At 41.1% G+C, this 16,548-nt stretch overlaps 1 protein-coding gene across 1 annotated transcript; it reads right to left on the bottom strand.

The window, feature by feature from the left end:
• Positions 1-6,466: 6,466 nt before the first annotated feature.
• Positions 6,467-14,431, bottom strand: LOC120026997 (proteasome subunit alpha type-2-like). Its single transcript, XM_038971831.1, has 8 exons — positions 14,317-14,431; positions 13,689-13,765; positions 13,262-13,394; positions 12,901-13,023; positions 7,228-7,309; positions 7,057-7,130; positions 6,891-6,948; positions 6,467-6,749 (listed from the first exon to the last, which is right to left on the bottom strand). The coding sequence occupies exons 1-8, from the start codon at positions 14,415-14,417 to the stop codon at positions 6,633-6,635; spliced, it is 765 nt and encodes a 254-aa protein (XP_038827759.1). The 5' UTR covers positions 14,418-14,431; the 3' UTR covers positions 6,467-6,632.
• Between the last annotated feature and the right edge of the window lie 2,117 nt (positions 14,432-16,548).

The following is a 16,548-nucleotide window of genomic DNA, read 5'->3' as shown; positions in this document are numbered from 1 at the left end:
TGTCCATGAATCCTGTGTAGGTGGGTCCTGTTGCCGCTTGACACGCCGCTTGGTCCTAGATTGGTGGGTAATTCTGTCACGATCGTCTTTGGGTGAGAGAGAGGACCAAGGCGCAGCGCGTGAAAAATACATCTTCTCTTTATTATAAGAAGGTAAACGAAACAAAACAACAAACAGACGACCGTGAAGCTATAAATACAAAATGGTGCTAACACTGACCATTACACACTGACATAGACAATTACCCACAAAACAGCTAAAGCCTATGGTTGCCTTAAATATGGCTCCCAATCAGAGACAACCATAACCAGCTGTCTCTAATTGAGACCCAATTCAGGCAACCATAGACTTTCCTAGACACCTACACTGAACACTAAACCATCTACTCTACTAAACCCCCTAAACCATACAACACCCTAGACAATACAAAAACACACAAACTTCCCCATGTCACACCCTGACCTAACTAAAATAATAATGAAAACAAAGATAACTAAGGCCAGGGTGTGACAATGCAGGGCTCTAGGTGACTGTCTTTTGGGAGGTTTGCAGGGATAACATTACAACTAGCACCACAATCTAGCTGAAATCTGACTGACGTTTTGTTGACCAGCATGGTTGCAAAGAGAGCTGCATTGGGGTCTGTGGTTTTCTCCTTTATTATTTTGTTGCTCTCTGACTTTGGCCCTAGTGTGATGCAGAGATCATCCTCACCGCTCTGAGTAAGCTGATGCATTTTCCATTGCTGGTCCCTGCACTTTTGCAAACTGTCGAGTAGTGATTGTTTTTTCCCACAGGACTTACATTTTTGTCCATATGCAGGGGATGATTTATTTTTTCTCTCATGTGTCCGTCCACAGTATCTGCATGGTATAATGCTCTGTCCCTCTGGGTCTCCTCTCCCTCTGTCTGTGTTACTGCATGCAATGCTACAGGGCCCTGCACATTTATGACTTTAGCTCTCTGTCTGGACAGTTCTGCAGCTCTTCCAATCTGTATGCATTTCTCCAAACTGAGATCAGTCTCTGAGTAAGCTCTCTCTTAAGTGTGACACAATCCTGTCCCTGGTAAGAGTCTGTGATTACTCCAAAGTTGCAGGTGGCCACTACGCTCAACTTGGCCCTGACTGCGCATGAAAAAATTGTCTCTCAATTGTTACATTTTTCTTGGGAACACAAAATGCATCCATTCCTGCAATTACTTCCTCAACAAAGAGATTGTCTTTTGTACTGCCCACACAGTGTCTCACAGAGTGTCTCACACATCTCTGCCTTTTTCTCCAATGAGATAATACACTAGCTTCACTTTGTAGTCATCAGGTTTTTCTCCCATTGTAAGAGTCGTGTACAAATTGAATTCCTCTTTCCATCTTTTCCAGGTAAGTGCTAAATTCCAATCATCAAAGTCTATTTTTCCCAGAGATTTCAGTGCATTTTCCATGGAGATTTAGTTGTAAAATGGAATGTTAGCTACTCACAAATCTGCTTGAGTCCAATAGCCAGTTAGATTTTAGCAGTCACTCACGATTGCCAGCTAGCGTTGATGTTCGGCGCGATGACTAACGTAAACTCGTACATCGCCTTGGTCCGTGCAATTGCCCTTATTTTAGCGCCCCAAAAACGTAATACTTCCAGATCAACTGTAATGTCAATACCATTGTAAAGTACAATTTCTCCCCTTTCCAACAAAATCGATTACATGACCTAAACACTGCCCGTTTCTGCATAATTCAAGCAGGCAATGAGCCCCGTCGGGTCTTTTTAAAAATGGCGGGTGGGGAAGCGAAACTAATGCGTGGTAGTGAGAAGGACAGATGTCTTGTGGGAAAATTGCTTTTTTCACTCGATCTGTCCAACTTATCACCTTATCGCCTCTAAAATGTAAATAAAAGACTATAAAGAGTTTATATAATGTGTCATTACATACCTATTTGAAGGTTTGTGTCGAATTTGAATCGGGTTTTTAGGGCGGTGCTAAAGTGATCTTAGAAGTAAACAGCAGCTTTGAGAATGATGATCGCATGCAATGATGACGAAAAAAAGGACTAGGTATCCCCCCCTTACCCCGTCACTGTCCATTTCTTGTTTTTAAACGATGAGAGAAGTGCTACACCTGGTGGAGAGAGATTGTAAGACAGAAATAGTTGCTTTATGCATGCTGTACGTTACGACATGACACGCCAAGATGTAACGGAGGGTCAGTTTTTTCAACTTTTCTCCAATACTATAGAGCCATTACCATGTCGATCAACGCTTGAATAGAAACCTAGTTCACACCCCCGATTTTGAAGTCAACACAGTCCCATTAGTTTTCTTTGTAGCCTCGTTTGAATTTGAGTTTACGTTAGCTTGTAAACGTGGCACTTTTCCAAACTGCTGCCTGGAATGTATTCTTCCTTTACATAAATGAGATCCAGGTTCGTTTGAGTGCCGCTGCCACCATGTTTCAATATGCTTTGTGTTGTAGTCACGACAGAAAGATATATAGTTAAGATATATAGTTAACTTTACTATGCATGTTGTTAACCAGCACATCAAGTACATGAAGACTGTAAGTAACAATTGGTTTCCGTTTCCTGTGTAACATCAATATGAGTAACATCAATATTGCTACACGTCACAATAAACGGTCATTCATTTTTACCATACAAATGACATTAATTTCTAAAAAAGATTTATCATCACTATTCCACTACTTGTCCTCCCAGGCTGCCAGGCAAGATGGGGCTAAGACACTATTGTTCAAAACATCTACATCTTTACAGTAAAATCTCGTACACCCAAGTACTTCTCTGCAGCTGCCACAATAATGTTTTTTTCTGTGATTTACGTTCCACTTCCGCGGTACAGTTGATAACCATGGCTATGAACGCCAAGAAGCCAATTTTAAACAAATTCTGGAAATGGAGAAGGGACAAGTTCACATTTTGCAATGTGATGTCCCCCCCTACCGACAAAAACATTTGTAGCATGAACGATGTGGCGACGTCAGTCGGGCGAAATTTACAGATGACTCTCGTCCTCTGCCGGACACTTAATGTAACACCAAAATATTTAGACTGACGCAAAATCGACTGCTCGTTGTCTGAGGTTTTTAAATGCAATTGTTTTGTAGCGTCAGTCTGTTATAATTGCAGGGAAGATATGCATACAGAACACGTTTCATCAAAGTATGTCAACACAACTCCATCCGGGGATGAATGCGTTTACACAAGCTGCTACAAATAAATGTCAGCAATGCATGCATGATCAAAATTAAGCAAAATACACACAATGGGTCCATGAATTACATTTTAAAAAATCTTGATTTTTCAGTGAGGAAAATGTTTGGAAACTATGTGAACACATCAAGACTCAAAACACCTTTGGACGATGTGTATGCAGTCTTTATATCAAATGAAAGAATGGTGAGTTGTTGCTAGGTCATCAACTTGCCTAGTGATTGTGAAATGTGAATCTATAACCCTTCACTCTTATGAATTTCCATTCCGCTCAGATCCCTATGTGAAAACAGAAGTCCAGTCATGGAGATTAACCTGTTGTTTGGGTAGGCACTGTCATCAAGTCCCTTGGCTTTCATTATCACAGATATAGAAATCCAGAATTAGAAAACCGGATGAAGCCACCTTTGCCCTTTAGCATTGTGAAATAGACATTTTAGATTTATCAAAAGGCCAAATGGCAATGTGTGTAAACTGTCAACTATTACAATGGTCGCTATATAAGATTCATCATTCTCTGTAGAATTATCACGTTATTCTACTACATCAGAATCAGCAGGAACAAATCTTTATTTATGACCTGGATACTGTCCTACCTTTCTCCTGTTATTTTCATGTTTACACTAAAGAAGCCTTGCAGACTGATCAGGGTCTTAAACAATCTATTTTAATGAAGCAACAAAAACTGTGTTCGGAGAGGACAGTTTTACAATGTATCCTAATGTAATTTCAAGCAATTAATATGCACTACATTGTCAAAAGTATGTGGACACCCCTTCAAATTAGTGGATTCAACCATTTAGTTGCTTACTGTATAAAATTTAGCTCACAGCCATGCAATCAACAGACAAACCGTGGCAGTAGAATGGCCTGTACTGAAGAGCTCAGTGACTTTCAACATGGCACCCTTCTTAGGGTGCCACCTTTCCAACAAGTCAGTTGGTCAAATTTCTGCCCTGGTCAACTAAGTGCTGTTATTATGAAGTGGAAATGTCTAGGAGCAACAACAGCTCAGCCGTGAAGTGGTAGGCCACACAACCTCACGGAACGGGACCACCGAGAGCCGAAAAGGCATAAAAATTGTCTGTCCTCGATTGTAACACTCACTACCGAGTTCCAAACTGCCTCTGGAAGCAACGGCAGCACAAGAACTGTTTGTGACCTTCATGAAATTGTTTTCCATGGTCAGCAGCCATGGCACCACTCTGGAAATGTGTTTTCTGGAGTGATGACGATTCTGTGCTTCCAACTTTGTGGCAATAGTTTAGGGTGCAAAAGTGAGGTCCATACAGAAATGGTTTGTTGAGATCGGTGTGGAAGAACTTGACTGGCCTGCACAGAGCCCTGACCTCAACCAAGGAACGCCTTTGCGTTCCAATTCATCCCAGACTGCGAGCCAGGCCTAATCGCCCAGCATCAGTGCCCAACCTCACTAATGGAAGCAAGTCCCCGCAGCAATGTTCCAACATCTAGTGGAAAGCAATCCCATAGAGTGAATGTTATAGCAGCAAAGGGGTGACCAATTCCATAATGTATGTAAACTCAGCAAAAAAAGAAACGTCCCTTTTTCAGGACCGTCTTTCAAAGATAATTCGTAAAAATTGTAAAGGGTTTAACACCGTTTCCCATGCTTGTTCAATGAATCATAACCAATTAATTAACATGCACCTGTGGAACGGTCGTTAAGACACTAACAGCTTACAGACGATAGGCAATTAAGGTCACAGTTCTGAAAACTTAGGACACTAAAGAGGCCTTTCTACTGACTCTGAAAAACACCAAAAGAAAGATGCCCAGGGTCCCTGCTCATCTGCGTGAACGTGCCTTACAGGCTGACTACACCGCTCGCGTCGCGTGCGCGTTGCAAAATAAATGTAGAAATCTATGTTATTCAATAATTGCAAGGGCTAAAATAGAAATCACTTCTATTTCTGACGCAGATCGCACTGCAAGTCCTGCCTCTCCCATCTCATTGGTTTATAGAAGCAGGTACCCACGTGCCATCTCCTCATTGGTTATACCCACGTGGGTGATTGAAAGACGAACTGTGTTGCCAGTCGTCGTGGTAATAGTATGAAAGTTTAGATGCCAATCACCATATAAGTCAAAAGATGAAAAAGCATGGAAGGAGAGTTGACTAGAAACGATTCGGTTGACCGTTTTATGTGTGGATTAATTGTCAGAGTAGAGGACCTTGTGCATTTCAGGTAAAATAACTCAATGTTTATATCGCAGGACAAATGAACTAGCAACAGCAAGCTAGCTAAATAGGACAAATTAGCTAGCAAGTGCAAGCTAGCTAGCTAAATTGCCATAAATGTTTAATGCTTTTCGTCGAAGGAATGAGCGTTACACCAAAGCCTGTACTCTGGAGCGGGATCGATTTGGAGGTGGAGGGTCCGTCATGGTCTGGGGCGGTGTGTCAAGCATCATCGGACTGAGCTTGTTGTCATTGCAGGAAATCTCAACGCTGTGCATTACAGGGAAGACATCCTCCTCCCTCATGTGGTACCCTTCCTGCAGGCTCATCCTGACATGACCCTCCAGCATGACAATGCCACCAGCCATACTGCTCGTTCTGTGCTTGATTTCCTGCATGACAGGAATGTCAGTGTTCTGCCATGGCCAGCGAAGAGCCCGGATCTCAATCCCATTGAACACGTCTAAGACCTGTCGGATCAGAGGGTGAGGGCCATTACCTACAGAAATGTCCGGGAACTTACAGGTGCTTTGGTGTAAGAGTGGGGTAACATCTCACAGCATGAACTGGCAAATCTGGTTCAGTCCATGAGGAGATGCACTGCAGTACTTGATGCAGCTGGTGGCCACACCAGATACTGTTACTTTTGATTTTGACCCCCCCTTTGTTCAGGGACACATTATTCCATTTCTGTTAGTCACATGTCTGTGGAACTTGTTTAGTTTGTGTCTCAGTTGTTGAATCTTGATATGTTCATACAAATATTTACACGTTAAGTTTGCTGTTTCTTTTTTTGCTGAGATAAGTTCCGTCATTGAGCTGTTCTTGTCTAATGATGTTCTGTATTGTTTCATGTTTTGTGGACCCCAGGAAGAGCTTTTGCAACCGCTAATGGGGATCCTAATAAAACACCAAAAATATGAATGCCCATGATTTTGTAATGAGATTTGACAAGGCCATGTAGTGTATTTTGTCTATTGTGTGAAATGTTTACTTTTATTTTGTGAGAAGCTCAAGTTATAGATGTAAAATAAAGACATGATAGCTTCTTTACTTTCTGGAATTTATTGAAAGTTACTGAACTTGTCAGAAGGGAGGGACTGGAATACAAACAAATAAATGCTGTTATGTTGAAAATACAGTAGAGTCAATTTATTTTTGCAATAACCAAAGATAAACAATCAAATCACACTAACACAAGTCACATTTGTTTTAAGCGATAGCCGCCAAGTAGTCTTTCACTTCTGCGGGTGACAGTCGCCTGAAGCCGGCTTCATTGCAGATCCCCACTTCAATATTGTCTTCGGTCATCTGACCCTCAAAGCTTTCCTGTGAATAAAATATAGCATTCGGGATTCTGCTCATGACCCAAATGTAAGATCACAAGAGGCTGGTCTCTTAATAAACGTGTGTCTGACATCAGGAACGCATAGAAGCCCAGCAGGAGAGGCTTTCAAGAGAGTAACTCACCTTCAAAGTCAAGATAGCTGTGTGAATGGCATCCTCCAGTTCCAGGTCCTCATTGTATCTGAGCAAGACATTAAATTTACATAAAGGGTTACTAACAGCTGCAGTTTAACCTCAACTGTTCTGAGTATGGTGCCAATTGGACTGGGGGAGAAATAGATTGAAATACCTTTTCTCAAGGAATGTTTTACCATTGACGTAGTTCTTCCCCATAGCAGTTGCTTTCCAGGCGAAATATGCTCCCTGTGTAGAGAAATCAATCCATGATGTCATCGTAATCTCACAAGAAATACAGAAGGCAAACATTATCAGATAGCAAAATGTGATAACGAGCCCTTACAGATGGATCAGACTGGAAAAGGTATGGTCTGTCCTCATCCCAACCAGCGATCAGCAAGGATACTCCGAAAGGACGGACACCCCTGCAGAAATAGACAAAACATTTAAGCCTATATGAAACAAATTGACTAACTCGCGAATGCCTTCGTTGGTATTTTTTACATTAATTGAATATCAGATTAGAATAGCTGTTGGAAAAGCATTGCTCATTAAACTGGTTGAGAATTCCAAGAGTGTGCAAAGCTGTCAAGGCAAAGGGCGGCTACTTTGAGAAATCTAAAATATATTTGATTTTGATTTGTTTAACACTTTTTTGGTTACTACATGAATTCATAGTTATTTCATAGTTTTGATGTCTTCACTATTATTCTACAATGTAGAAAAGAGTAAAACATTGAGAAAAACCCTGGAATGAGTAGGTGTGTCCAAACTTTTGAATGGTACTGTAGACATACATACATACAGTTGAAGTCGGAAGATTACATACACCTTAGCCAAATACATTTAAACTCAGTTTCACAATTCCGACATTTAATCCGAGTAAAAATTCCCTGTCTTAGGTCAGTTAGGATCACTACTTTATTTTAAGAATGTGAAATGTCAGAATAATAGTAGAGAGAATGATTAATTTCAGCTTTTATTTCTTTCATCACATTCCCAGTGGGTCAGAAGTTTACATACACTCAATTAGTTTTTGGTATCATTGCCTTTAAAATTGTTTAACTTGGGTCAAACGTTTCAGGTAGCCAGCCTTCCACAAGCTTCCCACAATAAGTTGGGGGAATTTTGGCCCATTCCTCCTGACAGAGCTGGTGTAACTGAGTCAGGTTTGTAGGCCTCCTTGCTCGCACACGCTTTCTCAGTTCTGCCCACAAATGTTCTATAGGAGAGGTCAGGGCTTTGTCCTTAAGCCATTTTGCCACAACTTTGGAAGTATGCTTGGGGTCATTGTCCATTTGGAAGACCCATTTGCGACCAAGCTTTAACTTCCTGACTGATGTCTTGAGATGTTGCTTCAATATATCCACATAATTTTCCTCCCTCATGATGCCATCTATTTTGTGAAGTGCACCAGTCCCTCCTGCAGCAGGGCGCCCCCACAACGTGCTTCACGGTTGGGATGGTGTTCTTCGGCTTGCAAGCTTCCCCCTTTATCCTCCAAACATAACAATGGTCATTATGGCCAAATTGTTCTGATGGAACAAAAATATAACTGAGGACATTTCTCCAAAAAGTACAATCTTTGTCCCCATGTGCAGTTGCAAAACGTAGTCTGGCTTTTTTTATGGCAGTTTTGGAGCAGTGGCTTCTTCCTTGCTGAGCGGCCTTTCAGGTTATGTCGATATACGACTCGTTTTACTGTGGATATAAATAGTTTTGTACCTGTTACCTCCAGCATCTTCACAAGGTCCTTTGCTGTTGCTCTGGGATTGATTTGCACTTTTCGCACCAAAGTACGTTCATCTCTAGGAGACTGAACGCGTCTCCTTCCTGAGCGGTATGACGGCTGCGTGGTCCCATGGTTTATACTTGCGTACTATTGTTTGTACAGATGAACGTGGTACCTTCAGACATTTGGAAATTGCTCCCAATGATGAACCAGACTTGTGGAGGTCCACAATTTTTTTTCTGAGGTCTTGGCTGTTTTTTTTTAATTTTCCCACAATGTCAAGCAAAGAGGCACTGACTTTGAAGGTAGGCCTTGAAATTCATCCACAGGTACACCTCCAATTGACTCAAATTATGTCAATTAGCTTATCAGAAGCTTCTAAAGCCATGACATAATTTTTTGGAATTTCCCAAGCTGTTTAAAGGCACAGTCAGCTTAGTGTATGTAAACTTCTGACCCACTGGAATTGTGATACAGTGAATTAAGTGAAATCATCTGTCTAAACAATTGTTGGAAAAATTACTTGTGTCATGCACAAAGAGATGTCCTAACCGACTTCCGAAAACTGTAGTTTGTTAACAAGAAATTTGTGGAGTGGTTGAAAAACGAGTTTTAATGACTCCAACCTAAGTGTATGTAAACTTCCGACTTCAACTGTATACACACACCTGTTCTGAAAGGCCCCAGAGTCTGCAACACCACTAAGTAAGATGCACCATGAAGACCAAGGAGCTCTCCAAACAGGTCAGGGACAAAGTTGTGGAGAAGTACAGATTAGGGTTGGGCTATAAAAAAATACCAAAAACGTTGAACATCCGACAGAGCACCAATAAATCCATTATTAAAAATGTTAAAGAATATGGTACCACAACAAACATGCCAAGAGAAGGCCACCCACCAAGACTCACAGACCAGGCAAGGAGGGCATTAATCAGAGAGGCAACAAAGAGACCAAAGATAACCCTGAAGGAGCTGCAAAGCTTCACAGCAGAGATCGGAGTATCTATCCATAGGACCACTTTAAGCCGTACCCTCCACAGAGCTGGGCTTTACAGAAGAGTGGCCAGAAAAAGCATTTGCTTAAAGAAAAAAAATAAGCAAACACATTCGGTGTTTGCCAAAAGGCATGTGGGAGACTCCCCAAACATATGGAACATACTCTGGTTAGATGAGACTAAAATTTAGCTTTTTGGCCATCAAGAAAAACACCATGTCTGGCACAAACCCAACACCTCTCATCACCTTGAGAACACCATCCCCATAGTGAAGCATGGTGGTGGCAGCATCATGCTGTGGGTATGTTTTTCCATCGGCAATGACTGGGAAACTGGTCAGAATTGCTAAATACAGGGACATTCTTGAGGGAAACCTGTTTCAGTCTTCCAGAGATTTGAGACTGGGACAGAGGTTCACCTTCCAGCAGGACAATGATCCTAAGCATACTGCTAAAGCAACACTCGAGTGGTTTAAGGGAAAACATTTAAATGTCTTGGAATTGCCTAGTCAAAGCCCAGACCTCAATCCAATTGAGAATCTGTGGCATGACTTAAAGATTGCTGTACACCAGCGGAACCCATCCAACTTGAAGGAGCTGGAGCAGTTTTGCCTTGAAGAATGGGCAAAAATCCCAGTGGCTAGATGTGCCAAGCTTATAGAGACATACCCAAGGAGACTTGCAGCTGTAATTGCTGCAAAAGTTGGCTCTACAAAGTACTGACTTGGGGCGGGGGGGGGTGAATAGTTATGCACACTCAAGTTGTTTTTGTGGGTCTTATTCCTTGTTTGTTTCACAATAAAAAAAAATAGGCATGTTGTGTAAATCAAATGATACAAACCCCCCAAAAATATATTTTAATTCCAGGTTGTAAGGCAACAAAATTGTAAAAATGCCAAGGGGGGTGAATAGTCATACAGTGGCTTGCGAAAGTATCTTTTTCAGCCAATTTCGGTCTTTGATATATGACAGACCAACAAGTTCCCTACCTTCTCCCTCTTCTACTTTCCTCCTCCATTTTTCACAGTAATGCTTCAATCAGTTGGTTGTAACTTTGGATTGAGCAAACATTACCATATATTTTCCATAGCTGCACATGACATAACTCCACCATTCCTATTCATATCATTAATAAAAATAAAATGTATTCCATAAAGAAGCTTATCAGTATATTTCAGTTTAACAATAATATTTGTTCTGTCTTTTCTGGAGAATAAAATTGAAATTACCTTTGTACGGCTTGTTTAAAAACAGCGACTTTGAACAAAGTTTCATTTTCAAATACCGTAATTTCCGGACTATAAGCCGCTACTTTTTCCCACGCTTTGAACCTTGCGGTTTATACAATGACGCGGCTAATTTATGGATTTTTCCCGCTTTCACAAGATTCATGCCGCCAAAAAACTGAGCACCGTCACATAATGTGACGTAAATCGAGCGCGCTCAAACTTCCCATAATTCTGATTACGGTAGTCATTTTGTCACCCTCATCATGGCAAAGACACGGAGAAATTGTCACGTTCCTGACCTGTTTTTCCTTTTTCTTGTATTTATTTGGTTGGTCAGGGCGTGAGTTGGGGTGGGTTGTCCATGTGTTATTTTTCTATGTCGGGTTGTTTGTGTTCGGCCGGGTATGATTCTCAATCAGAGGCAGCTGTAAATCGTTGTCCCTGATTGAGAATCATACTTTTTGTATCTCGTGTTGTATCTCGTGTCTGTATTCGGGTCGTTTCTCTTTTGTCATTTTGTTTCGTTAGTGTTCCGTTTATTTGGTTAATAAATAATCATGGACACAAATCACTCCGCATATTGGTCTGATCCTTCTCGCCTCTCGTCCGAGGAGGAGGATTACGCCGACCGTTACAGAAATGCATATGATGCAGCTTTCAATTTGAAGGCGATCGATCTGGCTGTTGGAAAAGGAAATAGAGCTGCTGCACGGGAGCTTGGCCTTAATGAGTCGATGATAAGACGTTGGAAACAGCAGCGTGAGAAACTGACTCAGTGCAAAAAGACAACAAAAGCTTTCAGAGGAAAGAAAAGCAGATGGCCCGAACTAGAAAATGAGGCTTGGATGACAAGTGGGGAGAAATCCTTCACTAAAACGGGCCGCATGCGAAGAGCAACTTATGGTCAAGTCTGCCAGTGGGTCCTGACAGCGTGGAGCATTGTCAAAAAAAAAAAAAAAAATCCACTATCATCAACGGGTTTCGAAAGGCTGGACTGCTGCGTATTGAAGAGGGCAGCATGAGCTCAGCGGGGAATTTGCCTCCGGATGAAAGTGACGAGAGCGACAATGAAAACGATCCAACATCGGATGAAGCAATTCTGAGGCTATTCAACTCCGACACCAAAGGAGATGACTTCAGTGGTTTCAGTGCACAGGAGGAAGATAGTGACCAATGACTTTCTTGGTAGGCTACTGTTTACTGCTATTTTTTTAAATTTTTGTTACAAGCCGTGTTTCGTTAAAGCCTATTTATTTTTGTTACAAGCCGTGTTTCGTTTAAAGGCCTATTTATTTTTGTTACAAGCCGTGTTTCCTTTAAAGGCTGTGTAAAGTTCATTTGTTTCAATGTACCGGTAGGCACCTGCGGCTTATAGACATGTGCGGCTTATTTATGTACAAAATACATATTTTTTTTAAATTCAGTGGGTGCGGCTTATATTCAGGTGCGCTTAATAGTCCAGCAATTACGGTAATCGAAAATGAGAAGTTATCTAAAGGCAAAAAAATACATTTTTGAACAAAGGATGAGCCTTTCTTAGTAATCTACTGGAGAACCAGTTCGGGTTTAGTATCAGTGAAGCTTTTAGTTACAGGTTTAATGCTTTAAAATTGAATAATTTCAGTCCCCCAAACTCATATTCATTATATAAATAGATACGTTTACATTTTCTGGCTTAGAGTGCCAAATAAAGTATATTAATATAAATATTCTTTGCTCATATGAATTACAAAACAAGTAAGTAAACTGATAGCACTAAAGAGTTAATCAAGGTGATTTTTTCATAAATGGTTATAGAATCTTGTCTATTTTTGATAACTTTCTATTGAAATTGGTTGTGGTAAGTTCATTTATATCTTTAGGAATATGAATACCAAGTATGTCTACGTCACCACCAGCCCATTTCAAGGTAATGTAACATTTCTGTATTTTAACGATCTAATACCTAATATGGTACACTTATCATAATTGGGTTTTAATAGAGTTTTTCTACAATTCTTATTTAACAGTCTGAAAACAAACATTGAATAAACAACAGTTGACTTTTTGCCTACTCCATACCCTGATTGTGTGTATTCCTGCATGACAGAGGCCACCCTCTGAACAAGCTGAGCTGTGGGGATGGGCTCCTGGTACACCAGGAAGTACTGCTGGGCCAACTTCCTGGCTCTTCGGAGCAGCACCCTGTCAACACAACAAAAAGCATCTCTCCGAGTACTCATTACAGTCAAGGACTATAGCTTTAGTTCACTTTGTTTATTTACCTTATTTGATCATGTACACTAAGAGATCATACATCTTACAAATAGGCCTATTCTGTGCCTATGAAGTGGCCAGTATACTAGAGTACCTAGGGTGTGTCATACGAATAGTACATGCTATGTGTTGAAGTTAAATTCCATTAAGCAGGAGGTCTCATTACCTGTAGTCAGGTCCCATGCCACTGTACACCATGCCGATGTGTTTGGTTATGGGCTCCACTTTGTGAACACTGGTCTCGTCGTACAGGATGGACTTCTGTTTCTTTTCTGTTGCCAAGACAACTCCATTTGAGGCTGGAAGGGGAACAAAAATACATGAAAATTCAATGCTTGGAATCTGCTCTCATTAGGCTACTTGAGAAGGTGATATTGAAAGTTGAGTAGTGACTTGTACAACCCTGTTGATGTGTTTAATTGGGTGGGTACTGATGAATGAAACACTGAATAAACAGGGGACACGTTTTCACTAAACTGCTACGAAAGTCACTTCGGTATCAAAGTGGCTTTAAAAGTGTTACACGAATAAATAGACAGGGTGGATGTAAACTACCTGCATCAAACTGCTGTTTTTACTAGCTAGGTACTTACCTTTGATTCCCACAGCGGGAGCACCTGCGGCTACAGCTGCCAGAGCATATTCAATTTGGACCAGTTTCCCAGAGGGGCTGTTGGAAAAAGGGAAGGTATGTAGTTAAGGTATGTAGTCAATCTTAGTTACAACCATATAGCTAACTTAACTAGCTAGCTAAATATCTCACTAACTAGTTAGCTGTGTAGTCAAAACCTGAATAGTTGTGTCCATGTAGCAAACTAACGTCAGCCAGTTAACGTTAACGTTACACAGAAGCTATGGGGATTGTATCTAACTTGCTAACACCAAAAATAGTTAGCAACTGCAGTACACATATTCTGACATTAGATAACCTACATTAGACATGTTAACTATCTTAGAGATGAATTAGCTTACGCTAACTAACCCGCCTCAAGCTATACATCAGTGGCTTCAACTCGAACAGTTAGCGGTAGGAAGATAGTTAGCTAGGCATTAGCTATCATCGGCGTGACACTGCATCTCTTGTAGTGTTGCCTCAAGTGCATTTAATGGCCATGTAGTAAGAGCAAGATCACAACTATCGCAGAAAATGGCTTCATGGTAAGGTGTTAATTGAGTACGTCTTGTGTTGCTACGCAGAAATATATTGTTATTTTAAGTTACCTGAAAGTAGTGAGGGAGAAGCTGTATCCTCGTTCAGCCATTGTTGATCTGTCTTGGGGAAAGCTTTGCTGGACGGACCAGATGGCGGAAATGAGCTTCATGAAGTTCCGCTCATTGCGCTGTTTGTTCTTCGATAAGGTTTAACCGCGGTTGGCATCCAATAAATAATGCATTACCGCCACCTACTAGACTGAAGTATAACTCCCTTAAACTTTCCTTGAAAATAAAAAATAAACAAATACCCAGTGGTGTAAGGTAAAAAAAATACTTTAAAGTACTACTTATGTAGTTTTCTGTGGTATCTGTACTTTACTATTTATATTTTTGACAACTTTTACTTCACTACATTCCTAAAGAAAATAATGTACTTTTTACTCCATACATTTTCCCTGACACCCAAAAGTACTCGTTATATTTTGAATGGAAAATGGTCCAAAATGGTCCAATTCACTTATCAAAGAACATCAATGGTCATCCCTAATGCCTACACAATTGCTTTGTTTGTAAATTATGTCTGCGTGTTGGAGTGTACATTTGATCAATTCCATTTACTTTTGATACTTAACTATATTTAAAACCAAATACTTTTATACTTTTACTCAAGTAGTATTTTACTGGGTGACTTTTACTTGAGTCATTTTTAATGAAACAGCAGGGAGCAGGTCTCGAACCCTAGACCTTCTATCCCGAAGTCCAGCGCGCTATCAACTGTGCCGCAAAAGCATGCTCAAACGGCAGAGTCGATATCAGCGCTTATAAACCCACAACCCCAATTTTCTGCGACTTACGTTCCATCCCTGCAGTACAGTTGATAACCACTGCAATAAACCCTACACATTCAATCTTACTGAAGCATATATCACTTGTTGGCCTATCCCCCTGTATTGGTAAAGATCTACTACTCACACCACTCCTCTCAGGATCCCTCGCCCTCGACCCATCTTCCTCTACTTTCTTCACTACCTCAGCATACGACAACTTCTGCACTACTCTAACCCTGGAAACCTCAACCTGCCTCTCTCGCACCGGAGATTTCTGATCCTCAGCCTCATGGGTACCCCTACAATTAACACATACCACTGCTTTCCCCAAAGCTACACATTCCTTTGACTCATGCTCTATATATCCTAACACCACTTTTGCGGGCAAAGACTCAACATCAAAACTCAAAAGAACAGGCAACGACTCTTCTGTTTGACCACTCACGCCACTGTCTGCATAGCACCAAACGACTAGCATCCCAAACACTGGGAATCATTCCCTTCAGTTGGTCAACTTTCACATTTACCGCTACCCCAGTAATCACTCCTTTCAATGGCGCCCTTTTCTTGAGAGTAAAACAATTCACACCTCTTGTCCCCATTCGTTTAACGCGGAGCGCCTGCTTCCTCTAACCAGCAGAAACACAAACAATTATCACAAGACCACTTCTGGTTACCTTCACCGATTCCACAGTACCCAACTTTCTTTTCACCCACCCTGAAACCACAAATGGATCAGCCAAAAGGCAAGGATTCATTTTTTCCAAAAATGTCACTCCCACCGTCAGACTCATCTTTATCCTGACTATCAGTGCAAGCCTCGCGCTCCCGAGAACTTCACCACACCTAACCCCTACATACTTCGCCCTCAATCACATTTCTCCTCCTGTCTTCGATCCGGTGTACAGCTCACCGTTTACACTTTCTACCATTCTTCTTTAACAAACCATCTCCCTTTTCCCCGCCATTTGTAACCGTTTCAAGCTCACCCTCTTCCTCCTTATCTCGAACTTCCTCTGCCTCGCATTTTTTCTACATTCCTCCTCCGTTTTCCAAGTATATGTCTCCTTATAATACTGCACTTATTCTGACACATTATTCTTGCCCTCTCCAGAGACACCATTTTATCAACCTACTAATTTCTCTGCGAAACATGCACATAACTTTCAGATGATCCTCTGAATTAATAGAATATACTTTATTTTTGTTTACAAGTATTAATACAATTGATTGGGCTTTTATATTGCGTTGTTTTGTTCTTGTGGTACTGGGTTTTGGCTGTCTGTGGATGTTTCCAACGAAGCCCAAGGCCTGCAGATGGCGATAGAGTTGTTTAATCTTACTGTCAAAAGCGAATGGCTGGAAAAATACATCGCTACTTTCTTTATTAAACACTATTTTCCACCAACATGCTACAGTCAAAGATTTTTACAACCATCTGTGCTACAGTGGCTAATGCTAGTCCCGGATG

The sequence above is a fragment of the Salvelinus namaycush genome, chromosome 32 (genome assembly GCF_016432855.1).
Source record: "Salvelinus namaycush isolate Seneca chromosome 32, SaNama_1.0, whole genome shotgun sequence".
NCBI lineage: Eukaryota > Metazoa > Chordata > Actinopteri > Salmoniformes > Salmonidae > Salvelinus > Salvelinus namaycush.
The sequence above is the reverse complement of the archived record's forward strand: the minus strand, read 5'-3'. Positions and strand labels throughout refer to the sequence as shown.

Excerpts from the sequence above, each read along its gene's own strand:
- LOC120026997 (XM_038971831.1), bottom strand. The coding sequence starts at position 14,417 with ATGAAGCTCATTTCCGCCATCTGGTCCGTCCAGCAAAGCTTTCCCCAA. Across the intron at positions 13,395-13,688 it reads TCCCGCTGTGGGAATCAAAG|CCTCAAATGGAGTTGTCTTG; the intron begins GTAAGTACCTAG and ends TTCCCCTTCCAG. Across the intron at positions 6,949-7,056 it reads AAAACATTCCTTGAGAAAAG|ATACAATGAGGACCTGGAAC; the intron begins GTATTTCAATCT and ends TGTCTTGCTCAG.